A 20,056-nucleotide genomic window follows, 5' to 3' on the forward strand; every position below is an offset into this window, starting at 1 on the left:
TCCGGGGTAGCAAATAACTAATTCAATAGAATACATATACATGTAGATGTGCGTGCGTGTTACATATTACATAGTCACGTCTTTATAATGACAAATAATCACCATTAGACTTTTAATCAAAGAAAACACCGACTTTATACTATTAATAGACCTAATATAATGGTGTTCTGCTATTTCACATTGGATAAGAGATGCAAATAATTTGACAAACCTATTTCACTTTGAATTATAATCTGACTTGAAATGATCTAAAATTCTAAATTAACTACTTGGATTGGACTTTTTAGCACATTTTGACTGGAAATCTTGTGTTGATGTCATAAATTGATCCAGTTGGACAATGGCAACCTTCAGCTACCTTAGAAAGTTAGAAGGTTGCTTGACATTTCTCTTGTTATTTTTCTTCCATTATAAGGGTTGAAAAGCTAATTGTTTTGGGGATTGGTGGTGCTAATATATGATATAAAAATTTGAAAATTAAACATGTATCTAAATTTTATCTTGTAATTTAATAATAAAAATTAGACATTCACAGACTACACTGATAACACCTAAAATGTTGAATACAATGATTAGAAAAAGCTGAACTAAGGGCCTATTCAGAATTACTGAAAACAAGTGAACTGAACTTTAATTAAGATGAATTGATCTGATTGGAGTTGAACTGAACTAGACTTTAATGAAGATGAACCGAACTGACTTAGGGATGTCAGTGGGGCGGGTCAAGTAGGAGACTCGTCCCATCCCCGCCCCATTGGGGCGGGGATGGGTCTCGGTTTGGCGGGTGGTGGGGCGGGGATGGGGATAAAAACCATACCCGCCATGGGTGATGGGGCGGGGGTGGATTTTAAGTTGTACCCGCCCCACTTCGTACCCGCCCCATCCCCACCTCATACTCACATCTATATATATTTTAAAGCAAAATTACATACTTTTATTCTATTTATAAAATAATTACATGAAATACAATATTAATTATAATACTTTGTACGACACTTGTATTATAACAAAAAAAATGTGTATAGAATGTTTTATTTTATAATTCGTATTAATTATTTAAGATTGTGTATTAGAGATACGGATATTAGATGGATCTTGGATGGGGATTAGGCGGGTCTTTGGTGGGGATGGATATCGAAGTGGTGGGTGGGGCGGGGATGGTTTTGGAGTTGTACCCGTGGGGCGGGGATGGGGATGGGAAGGCCAACATCCGCCCCGCCCCGCCCCGCCCCATTGACATCCCTACAACTGACCCTTAATACTAATAAAAGATGTTCAATGTCTAAAAATTCAATTGCCCAATTTGCCTATCATCAGGACAATGATCCGTATTTTTCTAATCCGTATAATTATACTTGTATTGTATTGTAACTCATCGTAGTTCGTATAATGTTTTTAGTATCTAACAAAAAAAAAAAAAAAAAAAAAAAAAAAAAAAAAAATCAGAAATCAGGATCCCGAAACCCATGGCGGGAAATTCTGAATGCAGGTCACCCCTCTCCCCTCAACTCATTCGGAAATCCATTGCCTTTGCGGCAGAGATAGGACAGAGAAATCATTTTTTCGGTAATAACATTTTCAAAGAATCAACAAATTAAAGGAAATTTCTCATTTTTTTTCCATAATTTTCAATTTCATATAATCAACATCATTTTGTTTAATCATCTGAATCTCAATTTCCAACAATAATTATACATTATTTTGAGCCCAGAAAATTCATTTATGTATTACTACATTGTTGATCCAACTTAAAATATAATCATTATTATTATAAATAAAAAATTAAAAATGTCAAAAACAAGTCCTGCAGAAAATTCATCCACCTCTAATGATAACTCGTTTTCTTCCGTCGATAAACCTGTCAAGACATTCAAGAAAAAAAAGGTTCTTTCTTTTTCCTACTTTTTTTTTTTTCAATCTAATTTTTTTTTAATTTTCTGTTATTTTTATCGTTGTAATAATTTATTTTTTGGTGGTGGGACATTAGTCCATAATTCCAAAGATTTTCACCTCCAAGAAAAATGGCAAAATATCAGATGAAGAAGTTTCTGAATCAGGTCAATCAATCCACATCCTTTTGTTCTTTTAACTTCATCTTAATTTCAATCGGTTTGTAATGTACACCTTTAATCATTAAATTTTTACGTGTCAACACAATATTATTGTTTACGTACTTGTATTGAGTATTAATTCCGTCAAAAAGTTACTCTGTAATTGATAAAAACAAAAATGGCTTTGTATTGTAAGTCAATATAATACGTACATATATTTTTCTTGTACAATTTTGCTTGTATTAATAAGAAATTAGCCTATTTTACAGAAAGTGACAAAAAACTTGGTGAAAGAAAAAAGGCTTTCCTAGACGACTCTCGATTGATAAGAAAGAGCTTCTCAGGTGGGCCTTCTTATCATTTACGTATAGCTTTAAATCATTACGAGTATATGTTTTTAGTCTACAAAATAAATTTCTTGTCTTATGTAAATACGAAGTATAAATATGTAATGAATTAGTCAAACTTTATTTGAACAATATATATTTCCAGTTCATAATGTTATAGTCTTTGATTAGCTCACCTACCAGATACGAATTTTCCATATTGCGGCCCAACCAGGCATTAATATGTTTGAGGAAGAAGCAAAATGAGTAATGTCAAACGTGCTAAAATTGGTTTTGCCATATAAAATCAACAACTGAAATATATGACATTGCGAAATCAAATTATTGTACAAAATTGTTCTTGTTAACAGTTAACTTTACTAGAGTTTAATGTTTTTGTGGTGTACTAAAATGTGTAATAAATTTTCAGAAAGAAAGACTAATTCACATATTGAAGGGTTGGATTTGTCCAATTTTGATTCGTCTTTGGCATCAGTAGCACCTGTTACGGACAGCATAGATTATCGGTATGCATATATTTTTCTTATAATCTTGTTAATGTTACATAAATGCATTTTAGTCACCCCTCACTTGTTGAATTAGTTGCTTTGGATTGGATTTTGTAGGATATTTGTGGGAACTTGGAATGTGGGTGGGAGAGCTCCAAATAATGAGCTTAGCCTCGATGATTTCTTGCAGGTTGAAAGCTCTTCAGATATATATGTAGTTGGGTATGATTCACTAGCTAATCTCCTTTCTAATGTGCCTAAATAGCAGCTTGTATGACATTGTTTTATTCGAGGGATTGGTTAATCTCTGAGTTTTGTGAATATTGTCATGTCTAATTACAACAATATGAGTTTATGTGATTCTGTTTAATTTTGCCATATAATAAAATTGTACTCTTTTCTTTCAGATTTCAGGAAATAGTACCTTTAAATGCAGGCAATGTTTTGGTGGAGGATAATGAACCTGCAGCAAGATGGCTAGCCTTAATAAACACAACATTAAATCGGAAAAATTATGATTCCTTGCATTCCCCGGGGGATTCAACTCATTCAAGCCCAAACACGAAAGCATCCAAGGACTCGAAATCCAACTTCTTTCAGAAGCCTAATCTGAAAGTTCTTAGTAAGAATTTCAGAGTAGACAGCAGCCTTGTTAAGACCTGTAATTGCTGTTTTGATTCAGTGACAGTACTTCCAGAAAGGCATAGACCACGGCGTATACATGACAATCCTTTCCAAACTCGTTACACAAGTAGCATGGAAGAATTATGTTCAATTGTTCCAGAATTACCTGCTGTCCCTGGTCTTAATGAATATAATCTCATTTCAAGCAAGCAAATGGTTGGCCTCTTTCTTTCGGTTTGGGCTCGAAAAGAGTTAGTTCCATATATTGGGCATGTCAGAGTATCTACAATGGGCACCGGAATAATGGGCTATCTAGGGAACAAGGTACACTTTGTTTACATATAAAAAGCCTTAGTCTTAATTACTAAGTTTGCATTCAGAACAAATATACTACATGCCGTCTTAAACAAATTTGTGAATCGATGTAATGACTTGTGTTGGGTGATTTATGTGCAGGGATGTATATCAATAAGCATGACACTTCACAAAACTAGCTTGTGTTTTGTATGTTCTCATTTGGCTTCCGGTCAAAAGGAGGGAGATGAGCTTAGGAGGAATGCAGATGTATCAGATATATTAAAAGGGATGCAATTCCCAAAGATATGCAAGAAATCCGAAAAACAGGCACCTGAGAAGATCATTGATCATGAGTATGCTTGTATTTACCTACTTTTCATATAAGCTTAATTAGCTCAATGTATACAACTCATTCACAACTTGATGTATAATATAAGATTGAATTGATTGCAGTCGAGTCCTTTGGTTTGGAGATCTTAACTATCGCGTGTCTTTGCCTTATGAAGAAGCTAGGCTTCTCCTAGAGGACAATGATTGGGATACCCTCCTTGAGAAAGATCAGGTTTGTTATCCTCCCATTTTAATCAGATATTGTTCAATTCCTATTTCTTGAATAAAAATTACAAAATTGCTGTCTATTACTCTGCGTTACATAATTAGTGCGACTTATATGCAGCTGATCCTAGAGAGAGATTCGGGTAGAGTGTTTAGTGGATGGAAAGAAGGACGAGTAATGTTTGCACCTACATATAAGTACACTCAAAATTCAGACATGTACGCGGGAGAGACTGCAAAATCCAAAAAGAAACGGCGAACCCCTGCCTGGTGTGACAGGATATTATGGCATGGACAAGGTATTGAACAATTATACTATGCAAGAGGAGAATCGAGGTTTTCAGATCATCGGCCTGTATGTGCCGTGTTCTCTGTAGATGTGGAGGTGAAACGTAAAATAGGCACAAAATATAGGAAAGGTCATTCTTGTACTGGCTCTAGATTAAGTGAGTCTATGCCTCAACGTACAGTTTTTATGAGTACTGAATTCTAAGTTCTAACCACAATATAACAATCTTTTTTTTTTTTTGTAAAGTTCATTAGATCATTCTTGTTGTAATTACTGAGAAAGTACAGCAGCAGTAGCAATCTAAAATTTTGATATAGTTACACAAGTTTTATGTTAGTCTGACTGTACTGATTACTTTAATTTTTTCATTTCAGTTATAATAACTTGAAATTGAGTGTAGTTTAAAATGTAATAATTCGTAACAACTTTCTATATGTGTTTTTTTTTTTTTGCTAACTTTAAAATTAAAGGATTAGGAAGTAAAAAAAAAAACTTTTAATAGGTGAAAAAATAAAAAGAATGCATAAAAAGGAGTTGGATTCACTTTGGGCCGCTCCAAAGTGTAAAGGCACCTCACTTGATTGATTACATATGATGATTTGCGCGGACTTCTAGTGGCTACTAATGGAAAATGCTACACATATAAATTAGAGCTGTCAATTCGGGTAAACGGGTAAGAGTGGGTCAGGTCAACTTGGGTCGGGTCAATTCAGATGAATTCCATAACCTATGCGAGTCGGGTTTGGGTTGGGTCATGCTTGAGTCGAATCACATCGGATCATACTTCTTATCGGGTTAGGGTCGGGTTTAGGTCGAGTTAACAATAGGCCGGGTTACATTCGGGTCAGGTGAACCATAGGTCGGGTTTAATTCGGGTTTTCATGGGTTAAAAATGAGTTAGGGTAATTTTCGAGTTCGGTTTAAGTGTTATTCGCAAGAAAGTAGGTGTGGCGGGCATTGTAGATAAATTAAGGGAAAATCGTCTGCGTTGGTTTGGACATGTAAGACGGAGACCCGAGGGTGCACCGGTGCGAAGAGTGGAAGAGTGGGACCATGGAGGGATTAAACGAGGAAGAGGGAGACCAAAGATGACTTGGTTGGAAGGAGTGAGGAAGGATATGAAGTGCATGGATTTACGTGAGGATGAAGTTTTGGATCGTAAGGGATGGAGGAGAAAGATTTATGTTGATGACTACACGGAATAATCAAATTTGGTTCATGTTAGCCGACCCCACTTTTGGGATTAAGGCTTTGATTGATTGATTGATTGATTGATTGGTTTAAGTCAATAATTTGCGGGTTAGAATCAGGTCAGGTCATTCTCGGGTTTGAGTCGGGTTGGGTTCAATTCAATAATTTGCAGATTATAATCAGGTAGAGTCAGTTTCAAGACGGTAATGCGCATCGAGGGCCAACAACTGTCCCCACAAACCAACACAAGTCCTTCCGGCGCATTTTGTCCTCACTCATGCGCACCCCGAGAAAACTTCCCAGGAGGTCACCCATCCCAAGACTACTCCCAACCAAGCACGCTTAACTGTTGAGTATTCTTAGCAAATGAGCTCCCTAAAATGAAGATGCACCTTGTTGATATGAGTAGTATATCAAATCCTTTTAAAGCAATCATGAGGGGTATTACATACACCCCCACTTGAGAACGGCAACGCCCTCGTTGCGCCTGGAAAGCTAGGGACTCCAGTATTACGCCTGATGGCAACTGGGTAGCCAAAGTGTTACATCTAGTCTGGCTATGGCCATATAGCCCCAGAATTCTCCCACGCTAGACGACTGACATAGGATTAATTATCCACGGTCAGCACGCGGTCGCAGAGTTGCTCTGATACCATTTGTAACACCCCGACCCCAAACAAATTAGGGAGGGGCCTATTGTCACGAAATGCGCATCGAGGGCCAACAACTGTCCCCACAAACCAACACAAGTCCTTCCGGCGCATTTTGTCCTTACTCATGCGCACCCCGAGAAAACTTCCCAGGAGGTCACCCATCCCAAGACTACTCCCAACCAAGCACGCTTAACTGTTGAGTATTCTTAGCAAATGAGCTCCCTAAAAAGAAGATGCACCTTGTTGATATGAGTAGTATATCAAATCCTTTTAAAGCAATCATGAGGGGTATTACAAATAGGTATGGTAAAATTCGGGGTCGGGTCAATAACAAGTCGGGTTGAATTTGAGTCAGGTCAATAACAAGTCGGGTTTGTAACAGGTTGGGTTAAATTCAGATCGGGTTAGGAACAGGTTAGGTTGAATTCAGGTCGGTATAGTAACAAGTCGAGTTAAATTCGGATTTTGATGGGTTAAAATGGGTTTGGGTCGGTTCAAGTCGGGTTCGGTGCAAGTTAATTAAATTGGCCGTTGTAAACCGGTAAATCGGTGAAAGTTGTAAACCGGTAAATTGGAAGTTTAAAATCAAATGGAATGGTTCCACACACCCAATTGGACTCCCAAAGGGAATTAGGGACCATGCTAAACATTTCAGCAATTTTTATTTCTTGACGAAAAAATGTCAAAAAGTTCCAAAATTGAAGGCTAATATCCACGCTTTTTGAGAAATTTTGGAGATTTCGAGGCCCGGTGTTGAAAAATCTTGAAATTCTATGGAATACATCTCGAGGTCATATAATGGCGTTTGAAACCATATATGATCATTATGTGTTGTCATAAATGTTCGTGGTAGGATTGAATTAATGAAATCGGTGCAAGTTGTAAACCGGCAAATTGGTCGTTTTAAGGCAAATTGGATGGTTCTACCCACTCAATTGGACTCCCGGAAAGTATTAGGGACCATGGTAAACATTTTGGCAATTTTTATTTTCGGGTGAAAAAAAAAAATCAAAAATCTCAAAATTGAAGGCTAATATCCACGCTTTTTGAGAAATTTTGGAGGTTTCGGGGCCCGGTGTAGAAAAGTATTGATACTTTAGGGGATACATCTCGGGGGTCATATAATGCCGTTTGGAACCATATATGATCATTTTTTGTTGTTATAAATATTCGTGGTAGGCTTGAATTAATGATATCGTTGCATGTTGTAAACCAATAAATTGGTCGTTTAAAGGCAAATTAGATCGTTCCACCCACCCAATTGGACTCCTGGAGTGTATTAGGGGCCATGGTAAATATTTCCGGTAGAAAAAGGTAAAAAAAATCCAAAATTGAAGGCTAATATCCACGGTTTTTGAGAAATTTCGAATGTTTCAAGCCTCGGTGTTGAAAAGCATTGAGATTTTAGGGATAACATCTCGGGGTCATATAATTCCGTTTGGAACCATATATGATCATTATTTGTTGTTATAAATGTTCGTGGTAGCTAGGCTTGAGTTAATGAAATCGTTGCAAATTGTAAACCAGTAAATTGGTCGTTTAAAGGCAAATTGGATGGTTCCACCCACCCAATTGGACTCCTGGAGAGTATTAGGGATCATGGTAAATATTTCGGCAATTTTTAATTTCGGGAGAAAAAAAGTCAAAAAAGTAAAAAAATTCCATATTTGAAGGCTAATATCCACGCTTTTTGAGAATTTTCGAATGTTTCGGGCCCGGTGTTGAAAAGCCTTTAAATTTTAGTATTACATCTCAGGGTCATATAATGCCGTTTGAAATCATATATGATCATTATATGTTGTCATAATTAAATGTTCGTGGTAAGATTGAGTTAATGAAATTGGTGCAAATTATAAATCGATAAATTGGTCGTTTAAAGGCAAATTGGATGGTTTTACCTAACCAATTAGACTTTGACAGGGTAAAGTCGTATCCCCAAATCAAAAGTAATACCTAAATCCTCTAACTAATGTAGATAGGGAAGTAGGGTCGAATCCACAGAGAAACGGATCTTTCTATTCCTAATTGACTAATATGATCTAGATTATTAGGTAACCAAAATGTGAATTTGAATAATAAACTAAACTATGGAGATCAAGAATAGGGAGAAAATAATATATAAAAGAATCTAGGGCACAGGTTCACCAATAAATAATACTTCAGGGTAAAACATAATAATCAATCATTGACATTGCATTAATAACATGATTAACAGGCTCTCGCAATTTATTAATCAACATAGATCTAACAGGCTCTCGCAATTTATTAGATCTAAGTTCCTATTGAAAATAGTCTTTAATATCAAATTAACATCTGCTCGATTCATCAACTCAATATTGCTATACTTTTACAAGCCATAATTGTAAAGCGTTAAAACAATTCAATAAGAAATTATCATGCAATATCAAAAATCAATTATAGTCAATCATCAATGCATCAATTAACCAGATTGTAAAGGGCTTTCGCTACGTATTACAATCACAGAATTAATCTACCAGTATTAAATCTCCTCTCTCGAATCTCGACTTAACCATTTATAAATTAATCTGCCTATTGAAACTAGACCTAAACATCAATTCTCATCTGTCCAATCTCAAATCAATATTGTTAAACTCATGCATAAAAGATCTGCGCAAATCTAGTCACAGAGCATTAAATCAATCAATAGGAAATTAATCTAGCATTGACAATCAACAACAATAAATTACCCCTTCATATTATTTATGGATCCCCATAAACCCTAGAAGGAAAACTACTCACACATAATAGAAACTAAACTAATCAAAAGCAATTAAAGGAGATATGATGAAAGAAAGAAAATAAATAATTCAGATTAAACCAAGAATTGTAGAGAGAGAAATCAAGAGAGAAAATAATACTAAGAGTTTAATTAAGGGAGAGAGAGAAAAGTTAGAGAGAGAAAAGAGAAAAGAAAACTAAACTAAAACTAAAACTAATAAAAAACAAAACTAAAACTAATGAAAGGAAACTAAAAACTAATTAATCTCCCCCACCTACGTAGTACGTACTACCTCCTTTTATAGGAAAAGGAGTTTGATTCTAAGTAACTCTAATTCCACTATCAAAGATGGTGAATTAGGAGCCCACTAGAGCTGCAAACCGACTTAAAGAATAGCTAAAGTAAAGCCCAAGGAAAAAGCGCGTCCAACTGCTAATTTATTTAAGTGATCGGGCCCGATTGCTTGGAGCTGCGAGCTGGGCTTTGTGCTTCTTTTGTTGCCCATTTCTTCTCTTGTTTGGTCCGTGATTTGTGGGGGAAATTTTGGACCTCTTTATATATCGAGCCCTTAATCACCGGATTAAATTCCTTTAACTCGGTTTTGGGCTTCATATGAACGGTCATAAATACGAACAAACTCCAATGACTTTGTAGTGGCTCAATAAGCTCGGGAATTATCATAAATCTGCAAATTCCTACAAAATAATACCAACTCTACAAAAACACTAGAAAACGTATATTAGTAATAAAAATAGCTTCGTAGAGCTCAAATAAGCACAAATATGACCGTGGGACGGGGAATAAAATTTATATAAAATAGACTGATCAGACTCCCGGAGGGTATTAGGATAGGACCATGGTAAACATTTCGACAATTTTTATTTCAAGTTGAAAAAAAGTCAAAAAATTCCAAAATCGAAGGCTAATATCCACACATTTTGAGAAATTTTTGAGGTTTCGGGGTACGGTGTCAAAAAGTTTTGAAATTCTAGTGGATATATTTCGGGGTCATATAATGTCGTTTGGAACCATATATGATCATTATTTGTTGTTATAAATGTTCGTGGTAGGCTTGATTTAATGAAATCGTTGCAAGTTGTAAACCGGTAAATTGGTCTTTTAAAGGCAAATTGGATGGTTCCACCCACCTAATTGGACTCCCGGAGGGTATTAGGGACCATGGTAAATATTTCGGCAATTTTTATTTCCGGAGAAGAAAAAAAGTAAAAAAATCCCAAAATTGAAGGCTAATATCCTTGCTTTTTGATAAATTTCGAACGTTTCGGGCCCAGTGTCAAAAAGGACTACATCCCAGGGTCATAAATTGCCGCTTGGAACCATATATCATCATTATATGTTCTCATAAATGTTCGTGGTAAGTTTGGGTTAATGAAATCGTTGCAAGTTTTATACCGGTAAATTGATCGTTTTAAGGAAAATTGGATGGTTCTACCTAACCAATTAGACTCCTGGAGGGTATTAGGGACCATGGTAAACATTTCGGCAATTTTTATTTCCAAGTGAAAAAAAGTCAAAAAATTCCAAAATTGAAGGCTAATATCCACCCCTTTGTATACCGGTAAATTGATCGTTTTAAGGAAAATTGGATGGTTCTACCCAACCAATTAGACTCCTACAGGGTATTAGGGACCATGGTAAACATTTCGGCAATTTTTATTTCCAAGTGAAAAAAAGTCAAAAAATTCCAAAATTGAAGGCAAATCCACCCCTTTTGATAATTTTGGAGGTTTCGGTGCCCGGTGTTGAAAAGTTTTGAAATTCTAGAGGATATATCTCGGAGTCATATAATGCCGTTTGAAACCATGTATGATCATTATTTGTTGTTATAAATGTTCGTGGTAGGCTTGAGTTAATGAAATTGATGCAAGTTGTAAACCGATAAATTGGCCGTTTAAAGGCAAATTGGATGGTTCAACCCACCCAATTGGACTCCCGGAAGGTATTAGGGACCATGGTAAACATTTCGGCAATTTTTATTTCCTGGTAAAAAAAAAGTCAAAAAAATTTCAAAATTGAAGGCTAATATCCACACATTTTGAGAAATATTAGAGGTTTCGGTGCCTGGTGTCGAATAGTTTTGAAATTCTAGGGGATATATCTCGGGTTCATATAATGTCGTTTGGAACCATATATGATCATTATTTTTTGTTATAAATGTTAGTGGTAGGCTTGATTTAATGAAATCGTTGCATGTTGTAAACCGGTAAATTGGTCGTTTAAAGGCAAATTAGATGCTTTTATCCACCTAATTGGACTCCCCGAGGGTATTAGGGACCATGGTAAATATTTCGGCAATTTTTATTTGCGGGAGAAAAAAATTCAAAAAATTTCAAAATTGAAGGCTAATCACTACAAGAAAATAACCTTTTTGTAGAGATTATTTTAACCTTTAGTATCGATTGTAATTGCAACAAAAAGCTTTCCCAACGAATGGTCATTCGATACAATATCTCCCGTTGTCTTAGCCTTTAGTAGTGGTTTTCAATATCGCTGGGGTTGGCCTCAATAATCGATACGAAAAACTACATCCAATCGTGGTGATTATTGTAGCTATTACAATCGCTATAAATGTTTAACTCATTTTCTTCAAAAAAAAAAAAAAAAAAAAAAAAAAACATGCGTATGATCTTTACAAGATTCGAACATGCAACCTCAAACTCTTATATTAAATGTTTCACCAATAAGCTATGAAATATTTTATGTATTCTTTGTCAAACAATATTTATATATCTAGTGTTGAAAAGGCCTTTCGTATCGATTTTTAGGATTTAGTGGCGATTGTAAATGTTACAATTTCTCAAAATTATATAAATGTGTAAAAATAGTGTTGATATGTATGATTATGTTTTCCGTATCGATTTTTTATGGGAAAACCATGGCGATTGTAAAAATGATACGACATCCTTAATTATTTCACAAACATACTTGGATATTATAGCGAATGTACAATCGCTACAAAATAATCGCTACGAAAAGAGATTTTTCTTGTAGTGAATATCTACGCTTTTTGATAAATTTTGAATGTTTCGGGCCCGGTGTCAAAAGGCCTTGAAATTTTAGGACTACATCTCATGGTCATATAATGCCGTTTGGAACCATATATGATCATTATATGCTGTCATAAATGTTATTGGTAAGCTTGTGTTAATGAAATCGATGCAAGTTGTAAACCGATAAATTGGTCTTTTAAAGGCAAATTGGATGGTTTTACCCTACCAATTGGACTCAGAGAGGGTATTAGGGACTATGGTAAATATTTCGGCAATTTTTATTTCATAGTGAAAAAAATTCAAAAAATTCCAAAATTGAAGGCTTATATCCACCCATTTTGAGAAATTTTTGAGGTTTCGGGGCCCGGTGTCAAAAAGTTTTGAAATTCTAGGGGGTATATCTCGGGGTCATATAATTCCGTTTGGAACCATATATGATCATTATTTATTGTTATACATGTTCGTGGTAGGTTTGATTTAATGAAATCGTTGCAAGTTGTAAACCGGTAAATTGGTCGTTTAAAGGCAAATTGGATGGTTCCACCCAATTGGACTACCGGAGTGTATTAGGGACCATGGTAAACATTCTAGCTATTATTATTTCTGGGCAAAAAAAAGTTAAAAAAATCCAAAATTGAAGGCTAATATCCACGGTTTTTGAGGAATTTCGAATGATTTAGGGCCCGGTGTCGAAAAGCATTGAAATTTTAGGGGACATTTCGGGGTCATATAATGCTATTTGGAACGATATATGATCATTATTTGTTGTTATAAATGTTCGTGGTAGGCTTGATTTAATGAAATCGTTACAAGTTGTAAACCGGTAAATTGGTCGTTTAAAGGTAAATTGGATGGTTCCACCCACCTAATTGGACTCTGGGAGGGTAATGGGGACCATGGTAAATATTTCGACAATTTTTATTAGCGGGAGAAAAAAAGTCAAAAAAATTCCAAAATTAAAGGCTAATATCCACGCTTTTTGATAATTTCGAATGTTTCGGGCCTGGTGTCAAAAAGCCTTGAAATTATAGAATTACATCTCAGGGTCATATAATGCCGCTTGGAACCATATATCATCATTATATGTTGTCATAAATGTTCGTGGTAAGCTTAAATTAATGAAACCAATTCAAGTTGTAAACCGGTAAATTGGTCATTTTAAGGCAAATTGGATGGTTCTACCCAACCAATTAGACTTCCGGAGGGTATTAGGGACCATGGTAAACATTTCGGCAATTTTTATTTTCCAGTGAAAAAAAGTCAAAAAATTCCAAAATTGAAGGCTAATATCCACCCTTTTTGATAAATTTTTGAGGTTTCGGTGCCCGGTGTCGAAAAGTTTTGAAATTCTAGGGGATATATCTCGGAGTCATATAATGCCGTTTGAAACCATATATGATCATTATTTGTTGTTATAAATGTTCGTGGTAGGTTTGAGTTAATGAAATCGTTGCAAGTTGTAACCCGGTAAATTGGTCGTTTAAAGGCAAATTGGATGGTTCCACCCACCCAATTGGACTCCCGGAGTGTATTAGGGAACATGGTAAACATTCTGGCTATTATTATTTCCGGGCAAAAAAAAGTTAAAAAAATCCAAAATTGAAGGCTAATATCCACGGTTTTTGAGAAATTTCGAATGATTTAGGGCCTGGTGTCGAAAAGAATTGAGATTTTAGAAGTTACATTTCGGGGTCATATAATTCCGTTTGGAACCATATATGATCATTATTTATTGTTATAAATATTAGTGGTAGGCTTGAGTTAATGAAATCGTTGCAAGTTGTAAACCGGTAAATTGGTTGTTTAAAGGCAAATTTGATGGTTCTTCCCAACCAATTGGACTCCCGGAGGGTTTTAGGGACAATGGTAAACATTTCGTCAATTTTTAATTCCTAGTGAAAAAAAAGTCAAAAAATTCCAAAATTGAAGGCTAATTTCCACCCATTTTGAGAAATTTTTTAGGTTTCGAGGCCCGGTGTCGAAAAGTTTTGAAATTCTAGGGTAGATATCTCAGGGTCATATAATGCCGTTTGAAATCATATATGATCATTATTTATTGTTATATATGTTCGTGGTAGACTTGATTTAATTAATTTGAAGCACTGAAAGTTGAATATACGTACTCTTTATTTCATCTACTTAAACAGAAACTGTACTAAATGGCTTAAATGGAGGAGGCTATACAGTTGGAGAAAAGGCAAGGTAAAGTGGATTTGTTTGGTCGTGAGAAAAAGGCAAGAATCCCACCCAACACCACCAAGGCGCAAGGCCACAAATCCATAATTTTTCTTTCATAGTGTATTACTTTTGGTTTCTCCAATTTCATCATTCATCAACTCAATCTTACTAAATACTCCGTATTAAACGTCTTTACACAAAATTATGATAAAATACTTAACAAAAAGTCAAAGATGAAAAAAGAACAAAGAGAATACAGGTACAAAACTTGTCAAAATTACAACTTTTTATTATGGGTTCACATAAAATTCTTTAACGATTTCGTGTCCTGAAGAATTGAGACCTCAAAAAGTAGAGTTAACTTAGTAAGCCATAATTTGATTTGTGATAATTATAATTACGGTACTACTATGATTTATGCTTAAATGAAGCTAAACTTAAGATAAAAAAAAAAAAAAGAATAATAATGGTAATTAATGTGGGAATCTTAACAAACAAAATTAAGACAAAACGAGCCGTTGGAGAGTTATTAGAGTTCCATTAAAGGCAGTGAAATAACAACAGTTAGTAAATTGTACAGTACTGGAATTTCTGCTTGGGTCCCCACTCTTCTCCCAATTCTTACTGACACCTTTGAATTTTCTCAGAGGAAGGTTTTCCCTCTTGGCTCTTCTCCTCTCCACTCAAACAAACATCCTCCCTTTTCCATTAATTTAACTTTTCCCATATAATCCCTATTATTTCTTATTACTACTGCATGTTACGGATTCTAATAAACTTACCTAAAACTTGTGATCAAATTTTGTCATCCTTACTCGATTAGGTAATCAATACGCTACTCTACTCAACACATATTCATAGATTACGATTATATTTAGTGTTGGTTAGATTATCATACATTAATCAAAAGTTCAATACAAGTACTAGTACTGAAAAAGAGTGATTTATTTACTTAGTAGATTAACCAAAATATTTTCATTACTGAACAGTAACTACGGAGTAGTAATTACACACTTTTCGAGGCCTCATATATCATCTCTCTCACTCTTTTCACTGCTTTTTTTTTTTTTTTTTTTTTTTTCAACTTTAAAATCACTTTTCCCACTAATACCACCATCATTCTACATGTCAGCTAAATCTCCCTAAACCCTCATAACCTCATTATTCTCAAAATTTCTTACATTTCCCTCAAAATCAAAACTTTTTTTAAAAAAAATGGGAAGTTCAAACTCAAGACCAGAAAAAACAGCAGCACTAGGAATGTGTAAGCAAAGAAAACGCCTAATTAACCAAGCAATTAACTCAAGATACAATCTAGCAGCTGCTCATATTTCCTACATTCAATCCCTCAAAAACATCGGCATTTCACTTCGTCGATTTGCAGAAGCTGAAGTTTTGATTGAATCTTCAATTTCTCTCTCTCCTACTCACAACACTGATCAACTCGACAAAACCCCTTCTCATCACTCTTCTTCTTACCACCCTTCTCCTTCCCTTGACGATGTTGTCGAGGTTTGTTCCTCGGAACCCAGATTAAGCTGCATGAAATCCGGCGTTGTCGGCGGAAGTGGCGGTGTTGCTGTTACTTTAAGGTATAATCCTAGTACCAACATTCATAGCTTCGTTGATAATAATGATGATGATTCCTTGGTTTTTCCGATGCCTCCGCCGCCACCTCCGCCGCCGCCGCTTATTCCTGAATCGGAAGCTTCTTGGGATTACTTTGAGCCCGGAGAAGAAAAGCCCAAGCCCGAACCCGGATCCGAACCCGAACCCGAGAGTTTTCGGTTTGTGGGTTTGGGTTGTAATGGGCTTGAAAGTGGTAGTGGTGGGAGTATTAGGTTGTGGGGTGAAGAGGGTAGTGTTGGAAATTTACAAAAGGTTGAGGGTGGTGTTAGTAAAATAGGGGGTGGTGATAGTAATTCTGGGCAAAAGGGGAAAGAATTGGGTGAAGAAAGGGAGGATCCGTCTGAATATATAACACATAGAGCTAAGGATTTTGTGTCAAGTATTAAGGATATTGAGCACCGGTTTTTTAGAGCTTCTGAATCGGGTAAAGAGGTTGCTAGGATGTTTGAAGCTAATAAAATTCGGGTCGGGTATGCCGAGGCTAAAGGTACTACTGAATACTGATCTTTGTGTTTGATTTTGTAGGAATTTGAATGTGTTATTCATGTAGAAATGCAATGTACTTTTTTTTTAATTTATGTTTAGGAGGCTCGTCTTCATCGGAGTTTTTAGCGGCTTGTCCTTTGGTTTTTTGTCGTGGCAAAAGTGTTCATGCTGCTAATGGTAAGCTTTAATCATCTTTTGCTAGATAATGAATATACCCGTGTATTGGTGTATAGTAGTACTATTTTAGGATGTTCGGAAAAAGGGTTTTTGAGTTACCTAAATTGTGTGAGTTGTGATTATTGGGTGATAGACAGAGGGAATGTCTAACAATTACAAATGTTTATTATTATTGATATTATATCATACTGTTGTGTGATGGTTATTTTTATCCTTAATTGGATTAATTGTGCTTTATGCCTTTTGATCATGCTTGAATGAGTAGGGTAAGGGTTATAGAGTCTACATTGTCTTCACTTTGTTGCTGTTTTAGATTGTGAAGCAAATAATCTTAGTTGGTAAATTTGGTTTCTTATTCAAGGATCAGTAGCCGAATCAAGGCTTGACTGACATTCTTTCCTATTTTGATTTATGAGTAGTGCTTAATTTGCTACTGCAATTTTGTAAATGATTGATCTGTCTAGTTCATATTTGATGAAGATTTTGTTGTTGCTATTCATAGATCTTCAACAACAAAATGTGCCCAAGGTGATTGTATGGAACAGGTCTACATCTTCACAATCGTCATCATCAAGGAATCCTCTTGCCTCTGCATCTAAAGATGATGCTGATGACAGCGGTAGTGAGTGTGTAGAAGATTTTTGCATGATTGCGGGAAGTCATTCCTCCACTCTAGATAGGCTCTATGCATGGGAGAGAAAGTTATATGATGAAGTCAAGGTATATCTACTTGCATTCGCTTGCATTGTTATCATGTGAACTGAATTTTGATGTTTTCTAGTTGATAGGGTACGCAGGATCATGGAAGGTTAAATTATTACTAGTCTATTATCATTTGCGTGAGACCATTTATTAGAATATTCCACTTGGGTGATCTGTTTCTCAATTACAAGCAAACTTGACTAAGAACATTGCAATGTTGGGATGTAAGATGATTTATTTCTCTACTAGGGATTTGTTTGCCGTGTTTAGCTTTCCAAAGAGAAGTGTACAAGTATGTTGACCTTTGTTGACATATATAGTTTCTAGTCAGTGTAGCATTTATAGATCCTGACTTTCATGTACAGACTACACTGAAATGAAGATGATATAAACATTGTTTTTGCTCTTTATGGATGAGACGAACTTTCTATACATGAAAAATATCACATGTTTGTGTGGTATTGTTATTTGATCAAACATCATTGAATTGTTGGTGAGGTAGGTTGATTTTGTTCTTCAACATCATGCAACCTAGGCTTATATGGAAAAGGCTACCACTGATGTGCGGGTTCCCTATCATTATCTGTAAGTTACGGATGAGTGATTATGATACCATGAGGTATTTAGCCCCTTTAGGTTTGAAGCCTGACAAGAAATCAGGAATAATTCAACTGTAGTAGGACTAAAATTAGAATATTGTACAGTCCTGTACCGGTTTTATACAAATGAGGAATGCACTGAAGGAGTGTTCAAAATCATCATTTATGGACAGCGAGTTTCTTTATTGCTTGGTGGTAAAGTACTTGCTCCGTCTCAAAAATAATGGTTTGCATCTTTTGAATGAAATTTCAGAAAGTACCTCAGATAAGGGTGGTATAGTGATGTTTTACGCCTAACATGTTACTATAGGGAGAGATAGGGGAGCTAGTGCAAGTATTCTCATTTTTACCTTTTATCTGTTTTATAGAGTTTGTGTTTCTCTGATTTAGTAATTTTGTCTTATTAATCATTAGGCCAGTGAAGTCATCAGGAAGCAGTATGAAAGGAAGTGTGACCAACTCCGGCATCAGTTTGCAAAGGATGTTAGTACTCATGTAATTGACAAAACCAGAGCAGCTGTAAAAGATCTGCACTCACGTATCAGAGTGGCTCTTCATGCTGTTGATTCCATAGCAAAGCGCATTGAGAAAATGAGAGATGAAGAATTACAGCCCCAACTTACTGAATTGATTACAGCGTAAGATATCAACTCAGTTACCTTTTCTGACAGGAACGTGGGATAGGAAATATATCAAATGATAGATGTAATAAAAGAAATTTGGAATAATAGAAAGCGAAATATATGGCTCAATCATCTTCCTAACTAATTGGCACAGCCATGTTAGACCGTTAGCTCCTCTACCTAGTCATAAACCAGGCCTTATCATTCCCATGTCTTGTACGAAGTATTGTCTTTTAAGTAAAATGATTTATTACCATTTTCCATCAAAATATGGAATAAGTTAATGATTTGTGGATTTCGTGCAGATTTATAAGGATGTGGAAAGCCATGTTGGAATGCCATCATGCACAATACATAACAATATCATTAGCTTACCATGCTAAGACTGCTATGGGGACTTTGGGAAGCGAAGCACATAAGCAAATAATGTCTCAACTCCAGTATGAATTCGAGTGCTTTGGTCTCAGTTTCGCTGACTGGATGAATAGCCTCACATCATACGTGGAAGCAATCAATGGATGGCTACAAAACTGTGTGCTGCAGCCACAGGAACGTGGTCGAGGTAGCAGAAGGCCATTCTCCCCTCGCCGTGTCGTGGCCCCACCGATATTTGTCCTATGTCGAGATTGGTCAGCAGGGATCAAAGCATTGCCTTCTGAAGAGGTCAGTGGTGCAATTAAAAACTTCTTGTCCGACCTGCAACAGCTGATAAAGCAACAGCAGCAAGCAGAGGAGAAAAAGGAGAGAGCAGTTGCAGAAAGCAATGGTGAAATACAAGGGAAGGATGAAGATGCCAGTGAGGGTAAATCTGAGAATTTGGGCTCTATCCACACAAGTTTAACAAAGGTGCTCGATAAACTAACCAAATTCTCCGAGGCTTCCCTGAAACTCTACGAGGATATTAGACAGAAAAATGAAGCAGCTCGTCTTGCATATTTGAATCCTAGACCACCTTTCAGATACTGAAACTCTGAAAGGTCCATGTAATTACTACTGAAAATATATCTGAGCATTTTGCTTCTAATACACCAAGTTTGAGAGTCTGCAGCATCTGCAAGACTGCTAGAACAATTAGCCAGAAAAGCATTCATCATCTCAAATCAGTGCTTGTCTTTTCATCCCTATTTAATATCGAGTTTGATGATTAAAATGCATTCACATCATCTGTTATCCGAACAGGCACTTGGTCTGTAGGAAAGGGTCACGTAAATAAAGACTGTTGACATTGATTGGGAAAACTTGTATCTATTAGTTGCATTGCGTTGAGATGCTTGAGAACTTGCACAAATGTAATTAAACAATCAAATAATCTCCTCTCATTTTCCTATTATTCTATGTCAAGCCTGAGATTGAGATGCCAAAGAAACTGCATGCTCATACAAACATCAGCACAGCATCTTAGAAGACTTGTGTCAA

General features: G+C 35.9%; 2 protein-coding genes across 2 annotated transcripts; both read left to right on the top strand.

Annotated features, from left to right (window-relative positions):
• The first annotated feature begins 1,788 nt into the window (after positions 1-1,788).
• Positions 1,789-5,199, top strand: LOC145638781 (type I inositol polyphosphate 5-phosphatase 5-like). Its single transcript, XM_081689805.1, has 8 exons — positions 1,789-1,884; positions 1,988-2,057; positions 2,808-2,904; positions 3,004-3,108; positions 3,294-3,834; positions 3,967-4,160; positions 4,261-4,369; positions 4,484-5,199. The coding sequence occupies exons 1-8, from the start codon at positions 1,789-1,791 to the stop codon at positions 4,853-4,855; spliced, it is 1,584 nt and encodes a 527-aa protein (XP_081545931.1). The 3' UTR covers positions 4,856-5,199.
• A 10,335-nt stretch (positions 5,200-15,534) lies between these two features.
• Positions 15,535-20,001, top strand: LOC145562957 (uncharacterized). Its single transcript, XM_081623373.1, has 5 exons — positions 15,535-16,540; positions 16,639-16,716; positions 17,219-17,436; positions 18,432-18,655; positions 18,946-20,001. Exons 1-5 carry the CDS (start codon positions 15,640-15,642, stop codon positions 19,604-19,606), a joined length of 2,082 nt encoding a protein of 693 aa, XP_081479499.1. The 5' UTR covers positions 15,535-15,639; the 3' UTR covers positions 19,607-20,001.
• Positions 20,002-20,056: the final 55 nt, after the last annotated feature.

This window comes from Chenopodium album, chromosome 1 (genome assembly GCF_948465745.1).
Source record: "Chenopodium album chromosome 1, dcCheAlbu1.1, whole genome shotgun sequence".
Classification (NCBI taxonomy): Eukaryota; Viridiplantae; Streptophyta; class Magnoliopsida; order Caryophyllales; family Amaranthaceae; genus Chenopodium; species Chenopodium album.

What these genes read in the sequence shown, in the direction of transcription:
- LOC145638781 (XM_081689805.1), top strand. Translation starts at nt 1,789, where the DNA reads ATGTCAAAAACAAGTCCTGCAGAAAATTCATCCACCTCTAATGATAAC. An exon ending in ACGGACAGCATAGATTATCG is followed by an intron (nt 2,905 to 3,003) that starts GTATGCATATAT and finishes TGGATTTTGTAG; the next exon opens with GATATTTGTGGGAACTTGGA. An exon ending in GAGAAGATCATTGATCATGA is followed by an intron (nt 4,161 to 4,260) that starts GTATGCTTGTAT and finishes AATTGATTGCAG; the next exon opens with TCGAGTCCTTTGGTTTGGAG.
- LOC145562957 (XM_081623373.1), top strand. Translation starts at nt 15,640, where the DNA reads ATGGGAAGTTCAAACTCAAGACCAGAAAAAACAGCAGCACTAGGAATG. An exon ending in CGGGTATGCCGAGGCTAAAG is followed by an intron (nt 16,541 to 16,638) that starts GTACTACTGAAT and finishes ATTTATGTTTAG; the next exon opens with GAGGCTCGTCTTCATCGGAG. An exon ending in AAGTGTTCATGCTGCTAATG is followed by an intron (nt 16,717 to 17,218) that starts GTAAGCTTTAAT and finishes TGCTATTCATAG; the next exon opens with ATCTTCAACAACAAAATGTG.